The 14,091-nt window shown below is 49.0% G+C and overlaps 1 protein-coding gene across 1 annotated transcript in view; it reads left to right on the plus strand.

The window, feature by feature from the left end:
* The window catches only part of ADAP1 (ArfGAP with dual PH domains 1), a 45,159-nt gene that overhangs the window by 14,282 nt on the left and 16,786 nt on the right, over positions 1 to 14,091 (plus strand). The window contains exon 4 of the mRNA XM_056866371.1: positions 376 to 458. Within this exon, the coding sequence (XP_056722349.1) occupies positions 376 to 458 (83 nt within the window). The remainder of the gene's footprint in view (positions 1 to 375; positions 459 to 14,091) is intronic.

Genomic DNA, 14,091 nt, shown 5'->3' on the forward strand with positions numbered 1-14,091 from the left:
GCAAAGCAGGGTCAGTCCTGGTTAGTAGTTGGATGGGAGACCACTAAGGAAGTTCAGGGTTGCTATGCAGAGGCAGGCAATGGCTAACTGCCTCTATTCATCTCTGCCCTGACCTGGATGGCCCAGGCTAGCCGGATCTCGTTAGATCTGATTGTGTCTTCAGGGAAGGAATCTGATTTATTTTAGTCCAGGCTGCTAAGAGAGGAAAGAGAAACCAAACCAGGATTCCAGCCTGGCCCTAACTTATTTTTGGAAGATGCCTGCTTTTTATGGAATACTAACAGTTCTTGGCAGATTCTGGATCATACGTCTGATTATTACCCCCCACACTACCACTCTCTTTTATTTTATTGTTGGTTTTGTTTTGTTTTGCAGGCTGCTACGAGAACAGTGGATCCAAGCCAAGTATGAAAGAAAAGAATTCATTTACATTGAGAAGCAAGAGCCTTACTCTGCAGGTAGTGGGGGAAAGAACTGTGATGAATTTTTCTGTGTAAAGAAGTTTCGTGTTCATTGTTGAAAGCTCCTGTTCAGCTAGAGTGATATTTACATTTTGAATCAATAATGTTGGGGCCACTCAGGGACTAAGGTTGCCAGTTTCCAGGTGGGGCCTGGAGTTCTCCCAGAATTTCAACTGATCTCCAGACTACAGAGATCAGTTCCCCTGGAGGAACGTGCACCTTCGGAGGGTAGACTCTATGGTATTAGACCCCACTGAGGCCCCTCCTCGGGTTGCCAGCTCCGGGTTGAGAAATTCCTGGCTATTTGGGGGGCGGAGACTGAGGAGTATGGTGTTTGGGCAGGGGAGGGACTTCAGTGGGGTTAGAATGCCATAGAACCCACCTTCCAGAGTGTCCAGGGAAACTGGTCTCTGTCGCCTGGAGATTAGTTGTGGTCCCAGGAGATCTCCGGCCACCTCCAGGAGGACATGTACTTTTGATATGTCCAATAACTGGATACTTACCTGACACTGTATGGAACTGAATTACTGCTGTGGTGACATGCCCTAAGTGGATGCATATGGAAACATTTGTACTATTGTGTCACATGTGACTGTGTTGTTAGATTTATGTTTTTGGCATTATATTATCCTAGTAGTATGGTTGTTTAATTCTAATGAAACCCTGCACACTATTGAATTTGCCTGGGTTGCTTTGTTTTTGTTAGTACCCCCCCCAGGAGGTTGGCAACCCTAGCCCCTCCCCAAACCCCACCCTCCCCAGGGCTATCCCAACCCAGTCACGTGTGTGAATATCTCGATCACATGCTCTGCCCCCTTAAAAGAGAAGGGGAATCAAACCAATGGCAACTATCTGTGCGGAACCCCTTTTCTCAGCTGCCATGTGGAATCCCTTTTCACATGGAAGACCAATCTCAAATATAAGAGGATGGGTTTGCCTGCTCCATGGTGTAGTTTTCTCCCAGTGAACGCGTGGCCTGTAGTCAAGGCGACAGCATGCTTGCGTTTAGGCAAGAACAGCTTCTCGCCGTTTCCCCCCACTTCCATCTGCCTTCTCAAAGTGAATGCCCTCCTTTCCTGGTACATCTTTTCGGCTTTGAATCCCCTGAAGGGATGGTAGATTGCCAGTTCCTATGGAGCATTTTCTCCCACTAATAGAGACATCAACATTCATTTCTAGGTGCTTGTTGGGCAATTTAATTCCATCTTCCAGATTCAGGAGCATTTCTTTCCTAGTCTAATCATTTTTTTGTTGTTGAGTAGCTGCATAAAAGAGAGAGAGAGAAAAAGAAGAATGCACCCTTCTTGCTGGTTCTGGGCATATTCATCTCAGTTTTTCGGAATACCACCACCACACGGTTTGCCCGCTTATACTTACTATCTGACAACTCGTCTTTCTAGAGCCTTCTGTTTAGCTAGACTGAATGCTAACCCCTCTATGGTTATGCAGGGCAGGATTTTGAATATGCCATACCCAGACAGGACCTGTCCTTGCTCTTCTGGCTCTATCGATTCATTAGCTCATGCCCTCTTGGAATGCCGCTTTTACAAGAAACTTTGATCACGTTATATCTCTCCCCTTTTAACATATAAATCCAATGCCTCTATCTCTGACATAATGCCTTTTTTACTAAGTGACAGGGATCCCAAGGCTACATTGTCAGTGGCAAGATTTGTTTCAGTCCTTATATCCCTCAAACATTAGATTTATTCTGCTCAAGATCAATGGATCAAGGAACTTCTAAGGGATAAAGGAAAGGTTCTGGGCATGGTTTGTTTTCCTGGCTTTAAAATAAGTTTTATTTATTTGGTGAAACTCTTTTTTTTCCTCTCCCCGTTTTGTTTTGTGGCTGTAAAAACCTTTGGGGATAGACTGTCAAATGTTTGCAAGCGCTGAAGGAAACCTGCGCTCGCTTGACTGACAGCAAGACCTCAGCGGGAGCTGTGGGAATGAGATATCTCCGAGCAGGATTGAGGTGCCAAAGCAGAGATGCCTAAGGAGATCTGAAGGGACAACTTGGTAGGAAGACGGGGGCCAATTGTCAGGGGGAGAGCAAGAGACAGCGCTTATCTGGGGGCCGCGTCAAAAACGGAGGCTCAGGAGCTTTGTGTAGGACACCTGTCACAAATTCTCGTTTCCCGTTCGACCCGACGGGAACAGCAGCATCCCCCAGGGCAACCCCCAACTGGTGTTTTCTTTTGGGGGTAGGGGGCACCATGGCCATTTATGCATGGCTGTTTCCTCGCAGTCACCCTGCGGACTTCTTCCAGGCTTTGCTTCGATTGTGCACGCATTTCCCGACCATCGCTCTTTCTGCGTGTTTCCCACCGCTTTTTCTGGATGCTGGCTAAACACAAATTCAGAAAAAACACTGGCAAAACACGCGGAAACACTGGGGGTGGGGGGGAGAGTGAGGGGGCCTCTGACGGTTGGAAAATGCATGCATGATCAAAGCAAAGTCGGCAGGGTGACTGCAAGGAAACAGCCATGCTTAAATGGCCCACGTTTCCAGCAACTAAGATTAAATTTGCGGGAGCCAGCAAAAGGACGCAGGATGTTAGGGAGTACTGAGAGAAAAATGAGACAACTGTAAAGACTTGTGGCCTCTTGGCGATGGACAGATCCGTTAGTGCCGACGTGGGGTGAGCGATGGAAGAGAAAGAACATGCGCTCATGAAGATGTTGTGGTGTTGGGAAACAAAGCAAGGAATAAGATGAAAGTTGGCTGGACGCGTTGCGAGACAGGTGAAGCCCCTTTGGCACCACCAGCGCTCCAAAGGCTTGTGTTGGAGCCAGCGGATGGTTCTAGAGGTTCGGGATGTGTGCCGGCAATTGCCTGCCTCTGTATCACGTACGCTTTTCTAGGCTAGGGTGGCCAAAATGGGTTTTCAGGTCTTCGTATGCGCACAGACGCACGGGCGTGAAGAGAATATTGTCAGCGATGTGGGCCGGAGATGATGGAACCCCTCAGGCAGTGAAATTTCTGGGCTGGAGTTCTTACATAAACAAGATAACCACACAGCCGCAGTAACAACTAACACATGGACTTGCTAAGCTAAGTTCACTTCTGACATGTGGGAGGAAACCGGTATCCTGATTGAGGCTTAGTGGGATAGTATCAAGGTTTCTGAGAAATTCGAAACCAGAAATTTCATTGCGCTAGCTCTTGCAGCCTAAGAAGGAAAAAAAAGCAATGTGTGTTTGTGACTTGGGAGGGCATGGTATAGCCTGATCTTGTCAGATCTCGGCAGCTAAGCAGGGTCACTACGTGGATAGGAGACCTCCGAGGAAGAGGCAGGCAACGGCAAGCCACCTCTGCTTCTCACTTGCATTGAAAGCCCCTCTCTGGGGTCCCCATAAATCTGTTGTGACTTCACAACACATATGTACATAGGTGGGGTTGAGAGAGTTTGGAGAGAGCTGTGACTGGCTCAGGGTCACCCAGCTGGCTTCATGTGGAGGAGTGGGGCATGGAATCCGGCTCTCCAGATTAGAGTCCGCCGCTCTTAACCACCACACCACGCTGGCTCTTGGATACACCCTGTTGTGTAAAATCAAGAAAAATACACTTTTCACGTTCCTGTCTGTGCATGTGTAGATTTGATCAATTAAAATTCATGCAATTATTAATCAACTGACACATTTGCACAAGAGGAAGTCCCTTTGAGCATAGCGGCGGCTACTTCTGAGCACGCCTGCTTAAGATTGCACTGTAGGACTTCGTTTATCAGGCGATCGCCCTCCTTTGTAAAACTTTTTTTTGTGTGTGTTGTTTTCTTTTTGCTGTTCGCAGCGGTTTTCTGTGGACGGTTGCCTTTTGCCGGCGCTGTGTCGGTCCTTTCGTGTTGCTGAGCGCGCCTTAAAAATATCAGTTCAAAAATGAGCTGAGTGCGAAGTTATAGATTATTTTATAATGAGTCAGAGAAAAACACCTTCTGAGAAAGTGTCTTCGCTGTGTTTTTAATTCTGACGGTGGCAGCAGTTTTAACTGCTGAGAAACACTAGCCGTAGATCTCCTTGCTGGCGCGAGCTGGGAACCTGCTCCGAGTTGTCTTTTTTATTTCTTTTCCATGTGGCATTTAAATGCTGTGTGCATATCAGCGACGTACATACAGACTGCATTCAGTCCTTTATCAGATAATGGGAGAACAATTAGAATAAGGGGAATAACAGATCAGAGATCTCATTGTGCCGTAGGTGAATACTATCAGGAAATCACTCCCAACGGGATAAACAGCGCCTTGTTCTTTCTGTGACTCCCTTCAGACTTTTATTTCATTTTTGTTCAAAAAATTTCTGCCCCGTCCTCCTTCCAGTGACCTGAGTGCCCTTTCTATCCTCACAACAACCCCATTGAGATAGGTTAGGCTGCTGGCAGAGCGTGATGTGCCCAAGGCGTGGGCCTAGCGGGCTTCTGTAGGGTGAAGGAGTTCAGCAAGGGGAGGGGCCGCTGCCGAAAAGACCGTGTTCTTTGTCGCTCCCCGCCCCACTCACCTGAACTTAGAAGAAAGAACCTCTCCTGATGATTTCAAAGTTCACGGGGGAATGTACATGAGTACAGTCTTTTTAATAAACAAATTTGAATGAATGAATGAATTTATTTTTACTGCATTAGCCAGAACAAATAGACAAATTTTGTTACAGTTGTCTGTTCGTGGACGTTTTCCAGCTCATCCCTATTGTCATCTCAAACACCTCCTGCAAATAAATCTGTATAATGTACGAGTCCTACAGAAAATGGCTGTTTTGAATAGTGGCCCCTATGGCCTTATACCCAATGAGGTCCCTCCCCTCCCCAAACCCCTCCGTCCCTAAACTCCACCCCCAAATCTCCAGGAATTTCCCAGCTTGGAGTTGGCAAGCCTAGCTGTAAAGGGCCCCTCATTTGCCGGAAATGAAATAACCAGCGTTTTTGAAAATTATGTTGCCTGGAGATTCATTCTTATCGCCGCAGATGATCAGACAAGGAGGCTGCTTGCGAGCTTTTGCAAAATGGTGTGTTTGTGGGAACAACGGATGCAATGTTGCACAGTGCCAAAATTTGCTCCCCACCTCTCTTGACTCAAGTGGTTGGAATCTTACCCCAAAGCCCTTTGTGACAAGGAGGAGGGGGTACAGTGGGGGGGGGGCGGGCGTCTGAGTGTAATTTTTAATTTGTTTTTAGCATGTTGGTGTGATCACGTGTGCATGTTTTGAGGCTATATTTCTCTGATGTCCTGTGCATGACAAACAACAAAGAAAGCAGGCACCAAACAAACAAACAAACACAAAACCCACCCTCTAGTACAGCTACCAACTCCAGGTTGGTGAATTCCTGGAGATTTTGGGGGTGGAGCTTGAGGAGGGTGAGGTTTAGGGAGGGGAGGGATCTCAGCAGGAGCAGGATATAGTGCCATAGAGTCCACCCTCCAAAGCAGCCATTTCCTCCAGGGGAACTGATCGATGTTGTCCGGAAACTAGTTGTACTTCCAGGAGATCTCCAGGTCCCACCTGGAGGCTGGCAACCCCACTGGGAGACCTTAAAAAGCATCCAGGGTCAGTACAGGAAAAGATTCTCTCGTTGTAGATTCTGAAACAGCACGTTTAATTCTGCGAGCCGTTCAGGGCAACAACCCGTTTAATTCTGCAAGCCGTTCAGGGCAACAATCTGTTTAATCCCGCGAGCCATTCAGGGCACCCAAAGGCTTTATTGCTGCCGCCTGTGGATATCGTGTGTTTTAGATAAGGGAACGATTTCCCTTGTCGTGTTTAATGACGGTGGTTTTTCCGTAGATAAATGATAAGCGCGGAAAAGGGAACACAACATTCCAGCCTCTGCCTTCCCTGCGTCTCGTGAGCTTTCCATCTTTCCTCCTTCCTCAGCAGACGCCCCTCACGTAGGAGCCCCCGCTTTAGCTATTTTGACCCCACCTGTGTTAGGCCCCAAATGTACCCAAATGTTACCCAGATGTAGAACTCGGCACTTATCCTTGCCGAATTGCATCCTGTTCGCATATGCACTGCCCTTCTTGTTGACGACGAACCACCTGCGTAAAACGAGCCCGCTTTCACTCCTGGGTTTTAATCTTCCCTTCCGAGGACAGCTTGGACAATAATGTTGTTGCTAACAAAGAGAGCTGGAAGTGGTACAGCTGGGCAAATGGTGGTGGTTGTCGGTGGGCTCTCCGCCGGGGGAACACACAACCATCTTTCACGCTGCCTGGCCCGGCAAAGAATCTCTGGCATTCGTGGGCTTCTCGCCGCCTCCTCCTGACCTCGTGTACGGGCCCTTGTTCCCTTCCTTGGCTGTACACAGCTGGCTGCGGCCGTGGCCGATCTGTCGGTCCTTTGTTCTGAAGGACAACAAAACAAAACAAGGGGAAACTTGTGAGGGGATATAGCACGGCCACTGCAGGAATGGTGAATGGTGGGCGTGCCTCCGAAGGCGTATCTGAGTCCGGGACTGCGCGACGAAGGAGGAGGGAACAGAAATCTAAATCCTGCACTGAGAAACAGCACAAAGGAAACGACGTGTGTTTTCACAAGCACATCTTTGTTCGTGCAATATGGCGGTCCCAGCTAGGGCTGCCAGCTCTGGGTTGGGAAATACTTGGAGATTTTTGGGGTGGAGCATGAGGAGGGCAGGGTTTAGAGAGGGGAGGGACTTCAATGCCATAGAGTCCAGTTGCCAAAACGGCCATTTTCTCCAGGGGAACTGATCTCTATCGGCTGGAGATGAGTTGTAATAGCTGGTGATCTGCTAGTACCTGGAGGTTGGCAACCCTAGTCACAGCAGAGATGGACCTGAAGATCACAGGTTGGCCTTGGGCCAATAACAGTGGCTCAGCCTCACACAACTGTTGCACGGATAAAATTGGTACGGGGTACCACTCGTGTGGTGTGTGGGAACCTCACAACATAAGATTGCCGTTGCATTTATATGTGTGTGTGTGTGTGCCGTCAAGTCACAACTGACTTATGGAGACCCTTCGTGGGGTTTTCAATGCAAGAGACGTTCAGAGGTGGCTTGCCGTTGCCTTCCTCTTCCCTGGTGTTCCTTGGAGGTTTCCCATCCAAATACTAACCATGGCCGACCCTGCTTAGCTTCTGAGATCTGACGAGATCAGGCTAGCCTGGGCTATCCAGGTCAGGATTTATAGGTGCACATTTTTTTTAAAAAAATGTAACGTTTGAAGAGAAGGTAATACAGGAGCAACTGATGTGCTGGAAAGTCAGTTTGTATGCACATTGGCTGAATACAGATGAGCCTCAAGATGACTTCCCATGGTGTCCCCCTAAGTATTGCCCCTAAGGCTAGCCTGATCTTGTCAGATCTCAGAAGCGAAGTCGGGCCTGCCCTGGTTAGTACTTGGATGAGAAACTCCCAAGGAAATCCAGGGTTGCTACACAGAGGCAGGCAATGGCAAACCATCTCTGTTTGTCTCTTGCCTGGAAAGCCATACGGGGCCTCCGTAAGTCGGCTGCAACTTGATGGCGCTTTCTTCCACCTAAGTATTGCCTTTCTAAACATTTGGAGAAAATATTTCATAAGGTCCCAGTTGTTAGTGCTTCTCTCATATCAAGGATTGTTGTCCAAGCCCCCTTTCCACCACAACCCCAGTTAAAAAAAGGTAAAGGTAGTCCCCTGTGCAAGCACAGGGTCATTACTGACCCATGAGGTGACGCCACATCCCAACTTTACTAGGCAGACTCTGGTCACGGGGTGGTTTGCCATCGCCTTCCCCAGTCATCTACACTTTACCCCCAGCAAGCCGGGTACTCATTTTACCGACCTCAGAAGGATGGAAGGCCGAGTCAACCTTGAGCCAGCTGCCTGAAACCGACTTCCGTCGGAATCAAACTCAGGTTGTGAGCAGAGCTCTTTGACTGCAGTAATGCAGCTTACCACTCTGTGCCACGGGGCTCCTAGCCCCCGCCCCCAGTTGAGCATCGCAAAAATCAATTTTCTCCTACTGTACGGTGTAGCCTTTCACTCTGCGATACCGCGATCCGCACCAGCTTAAAAGGAAACAGCATGCCCCGCTCTTTCCGTTTGAAGAGACACTTTCAAAACATACCGTCTTCCTTATTTCTGATGTCCTGCTGAAATATTCTTCAGCGGCGGAGTAGCGTGAAGACTGCAGGCTGTGCACTGTGGGGTGCTTCGTGTTCAGCGCTCGGAAGAGACAAAATCGCACCGAGTCGACGTCCGTCCTCGGAGATTTAATTCCTTAGCGACTCTGAGAAGGGAGCGGAGTTCTGAAGAAGGATTAAAATGTTAGCAGGAGTTGCTAGAACTGTCCTCCTTCAGAGCTCAGCTTTGTTCTGAGTATTCCTTCTGGGTATTCCCCACAGGAATAAAAATAGCTGGGGACCGGAAAATTGGCCTCATCCTTGGTAACTTTTGAGACAAGTGGGAGCATTTTTCCCCCCTCTGCAGCTCAGCAAAACCCCGAGAAAGCCGGGGATCGACGAAGTTCTCACCACCACTTGTGAGAACAACGTTGCACATGCGCAGTAGGGCGCGTGAGCACTTAATAAATGGTCATGGTGAAAGATTCAAAACAGTTAAAAGGAAGTCTTTCTTCACACAAGGCATAGTTCAGTTGTGGAACTCCCTGCCCCAGGATGTGGTGATGGCTGCCAGCTTGGAGGGCTTTAAGAGGGGAGTGGACATATGCATGGAGGAGAGGGGTATTCATGGCTGTTAGTTAGAATGGATATTAGTCATGCTGCATACCTATTCTCTCTAGTATCAGAGGAGCATGCCTATTATTTTGAGTGCGGTGGAACACAGGCAGGATGGTGCTGCTGCACTCGTCTTGTTAGTGGCTTCCAAGAGGCACTTGGTTGGCCACTGTGTGAACAGACTGCTGGACTTGATGGGCCTTGGTCTGATCCAGCAGGGCCTTTCTTATGTTCTTATGTCATCTGTATTCACCCTACGTTAAAAACATGGTGAAAGTAAGCATAGATAAGGGAAAAAAGCCCAAACAGAATCACACACACACACGCTTCTTTCATAGGCAATGAAAAACTGTGTTGTTCAGGCAGGTAATTTCTTTTTTTTTCTTTAGAGAGCCAGCATGATGTAGTGGTGAAGAGCGGTGGTTTAGAGGGATGGACTCTGATCTGGAGAACCGGGTTTGATTCCCCACTCCTACACACGAAGCCAGCTGGGTGACCTTGGGCTAGTTGCAGCTCTCTCAGCCCCACCCTCCCTCACAGGGTGTCTGTTGTGGGGAGGGGAAGGGGAGGTGATTGTAAGCTGGTTTGATTCTGCCTTAGGTGGTAAGAGAAAGTCGGCATATAAAAACCAACTCTTCTTCTTTGCAAGGCTGCCCGAGTGTTTCCATGTTCTACCACGGTGTGATTTTATAGCCGTACGTTTTTATTGCCCTACATTAGCTGTTTTGATGGGTCCCTTTCAGGCAGGGGAAGCGGAACAGGCCAGTTGAGTGATAAATAACATTTATTACAGATGCAAGGAGGAGAAACTGCTGATGGTATTTAAAAAAAAAACATGTGCCCGGGCCCCGCCAAACGCAGACAGCTGCTGGGCTTTCAGTTTAAATATATCTCCCCGTAGATCCCTTTTCTTGTCTAACAGTGGGTTTTTTTATGAGGGGGGCGAGGAGCTGAAAGAATCGGGGACCCCCTGGATTAGCAGCAGGCGTTGAAGTTTCCCATCTGGGCGATGCAGAAGCCGTAAGGCATCATCTGCTGAACAGCAGCAGTGCCCGTCTTTAGTGGTGGCAGGGGAGCTGGCGAGAAGGTGACGTCATCCCGCCTTGCCGGGGAAGTGATTCATCCAGAGAAGCCGCTGGGTTTCTGGACACCGGGGAAATGCTCATTTTTCCAGGAGGCTTGTCTGGAGGAAGAGGAGGAGGAGGAGGTTTTTATATGCTGACTTTCTCTACCACTTAAGGAAGAATCAAATCGGCTTACAGTCACTTCTTTATTTTATTTATTTATTATTTCCACGTATTATCCAGCTCTCCCCGGCCAAAACCGGGCTCAGAGCGGCTTACAAAAATAAATATCCCATTGGATCAATAAAAACTTTAAAACATTTTAAAATAGCCCTATAAAATCATATTACTATCATCCTGATTTACCCTAAGGCGCCTCTAAAGTGTAACACAAAACACAAACTTCATTAAGGTGAGCAGATGGAATAAATACAGACTGAATAAAAAGATATTACCACAGACACCCTACAACAGACACCCTGTGAGGTAGGTGGGGCTGAGAGAGCTGTGACTAGCCTAAGGTCACCCAGCTGGCTTCATGTGTAGGAGTGGGGGAACAAATCCAGTTCACCAGATTAGCCTCCGCTGCCCATGTGGAGGGGTGGGGAATCTAACCCGTTTCTTCAGATCAGAGTTCACCGCTCCAAAGCACCGCACTTAACCACTACGCCATGCTGGCTTCTGACACTTTCTCATTGAGTATAGCCCAGGCTAGCCCGATATCGTCAGATCTTGGAAGCCAAGTTGGGTTGGCCCTGGCATGGATTTGGAATGGAGGCCTTCAAGGAATAACAGGGTCTTGATGTGGAGGCAGGCGATGGCAAACTACCTGTGAACATCTTTAGCTTGGAAAATACCTGGAGATTGTGGGGGTGGAGCCTGAGAAGGGTGGGGTTTGAGCAGGGGAGGGACTTCAAGGGGGGGAATGCCATAGAGTCCACTTTCCAAAGCAGCCATTTTCTCTAGGTGAACTGATCCCTGTCAGCTGGAGATCAGTTGTAATCCCAGGAGATTTCCAGCCACTACCTGGATGTTGGCAACCCTACCTGGAAATCCATTGTAATTATGGGAGATCTCCAGGCCCCACCTGGAGGTTGGCAATCATAGAGGGCAGAGAGGCTAAAAGTGAGCCAGTGTGGTGTAAAGGTTAGGATCTGGGAGACTCTAGTCTCTTTCTCTCTCCCTCATTTTAACCATGTGTGCTACTTTACGGTCACTGGATTTTTAAAACATTAGATGGATGGTGTTGCTTTCACCAGTTGAGCAAAGTTTTTGTTGTTGTTGATGGGAACATGAGAATCTGAGGCTTTGCAAGGATTTCCTCCTAATATAGCAGCTCAGAATATTCAAAGCAGGGGAGCTGAAGTTTGTGGTATTCCTTGCAGTATTCTTCTTTCCCTTCCTAAGCCACGGCTTTCGACAGGAAGAGCTGCCGAAAACACAACCTGTGCTTCCAGGTCCTTCACCTTTTTTACCCAGAGCCGCGTGATCTCTTTTAATATCTCCTGGGCTGTTCCTCGGAAGGTGGCGGGCTCTCCTTCTTTGGCGGTTTTTGAGCAGATGGTAGATGGTCATCTGACAGCAATGCTGATTTGGTGAACTTAGGCAGATCAGGAGAGGGAGGGCAGGAAGGGTTGCATCAGTGTGTGAGAGATCCCCTCTCTCTGAGTTTACTTCTCCAAATCAAATGTTCAGACGTTGATAAAGAAACAAAGGATTTATTGAAGACATCAGGAGATGAGACAGGCACAGGTAGAAAGTTGCAAGTGAGGGGCTATTCGGGTTTACAGAATATATTGACTCCAGGGCACTGGGGCACTGGGGTTCACACTTATTGTTATGGGAAGTTACAAGCTTGGCATAATACAAAACATCAGACGAGTCCCAGGAAGTCTGGTGAAGCTATCACACTTCCAAGGCCGCATCGGCCTGAGGGAGTACTGACAGGAAGAACAGCGGGGGGGAAGATACTAGGGGCAATCAGGCCTGGCGCCTGAGACCAGAAGGTGTGAACTGCTTTTACGAGTTCACTGATAACAAGGCAGGTGATGGGAAGCAGAGACACATAGACAGAGACCCTCACATTCTGCCCCCCTTAAGGCCCCCCTCCAGGGTCCTCGAGAGGGCGAGGCTTATCGGGATAAGCGAGGTGGAATTCTCGGATCAAGCGAGGGGCCGCCATGTGGGGTGCGGCCACCCACTCGTCGTGAGCGGACCCAAGGTTTTTCCAACGAACAAAGTAAAACAGTTTCCCTTTCTTCCATTTGGAATCTAAAACCTTGGATATTTCCAAATGGGTATCCCCCCCTACCACGGTAGGAATTTCGTGTGCGGGAGGGGGGTGGAACTGGGGAGCTGGCACATAAGGTTTGAGGAGGCTTATATGAAAGACTGGATGGACCCCCTTGAGGGTCTTTGGGAGTTCCAGTTCCACGGTAACCTCGTTGATTACTCTGGTAATGGGGAAAGGTCCCACATAACGGTCGCTCAATTTTTTGCAGGGACGCAGAGAGCGGAGGTTTTTAGTGGACAGATAGACTTGCTCTCCCACCTTAAGTTCCCATCCCGGAGACCGGTGTTTGTCTGCCTGTTCCTTGTACTTGCTTTTTGCCCTCTCAAGATTCATGAGCAGCCATGGCCAGGTAGATTTGACTACCTGAATCCACTCCTGAAGATCAGGGGTGGACTGGAGCTCTGGCGTGACGGGAGCGGAACCGAAAGGACCGAATTCCGTCCCGTATATTACTTGGAAGGGACTAAAGCCGGTAGAGGAATGAGGCGCATTGTTGTACGCATATTCGGCAAATGGCAGCAGGTCGACCCAGTCGTCCTGGTGGAAATTTACATAGCAACGCAAATAACATTCTACCACCACGTTTACTCATTCAGTTTGACCATCCGTCTGGGGGTGATAGGCGGAAGAAAGGCCCTGTTCCTCCACCCCCATTAGCTTTAGGAAGGCTCGCCAAAATTTGGCAACAAACTGGACCCCCCGGTCGGAGAGGACCTTCCTCGGGATCGAGTGTAGCCTGAGGACGTGTGTGACGAACAGTTTAGCCAAGCCCTGGGCTGAAGGAAGACCTGCACATGGAACGAAATGGACCTGTTTGGAAAAGAGGTCCGTGATTACCCAGAGAACCGTCTTTCCCCGACTTGGAGGTAGGTCGGTGATAAAATCCATGGCGATGACTTCCCAGGGACGGGAGGGGTTCTCAAGCGGTTTGAGAAGCCCTGGGGGTTTTCCCATCCGTCTTTTAGCTGTGGCGCAAGTGGGGCAGCTGCGCACGTACAGCTCTACATCGGATCTCATACCGGGCCACCAAAACTGCCTCCGTACCAGGTGAAGAGTTTTTATGAAACCAAAATGACCCGCCAACCTGGCACCATGTACAAGTCCCAATACCTCTTTACGAAGGGAGGATGGGACATATAGTTTTCCCCCTTGCACCCACCAGGTGTTGGTTCGTTCCAAGCCAGTGGGGAGGAGATGGTGCTCCTCCTCCTGTAGGGAGGCGTCCCGGAGCCGCTGTTGGAAGGCTTCCGGGATACCTTTGAGCGTAGGGGGGGTGTCTGGTTGTTGGGCTTGGGACCGGGTAGTGACGGCTAAGCTAGGAACCTCCCCTCGCTGCTCGGGAGTGAACAGGGAGTCGACTGGGCGATCGAAATCGTTGCGATACTGGGGAAGTCGTGACAAAGCGTCGGCTAGGGCATTCTCTTTGCCAGGGACATGCTTGAGGGTGAACCGGAATTTTGCGAAGAATTGGGCCCACCGAATTTGTTTGGCGTTGAGCTTTCTAGCTCCCTTGAGAGCCTCGAGATTCTTGTGATCGGTACACACTTCAAACGGCAGCTCGGCACCTTCTAAAAAGTGCCTCCATATGGTGAGGGCATGTTTGACC

Source organism: Euleptes europaea, chromosome 21 (assembly GCF_029931775.1).
Source record: "Euleptes europaea isolate rEulEur1 chromosome 21, rEulEur1.hap1, whole genome shotgun sequence".
Taxonomy (NCBI): domain Eukaryota; kingdom Metazoa; phylum Chordata; class Lepidosauria; order Squamata; family Sphaerodactylidae; genus Euleptes; species Euleptes europaea.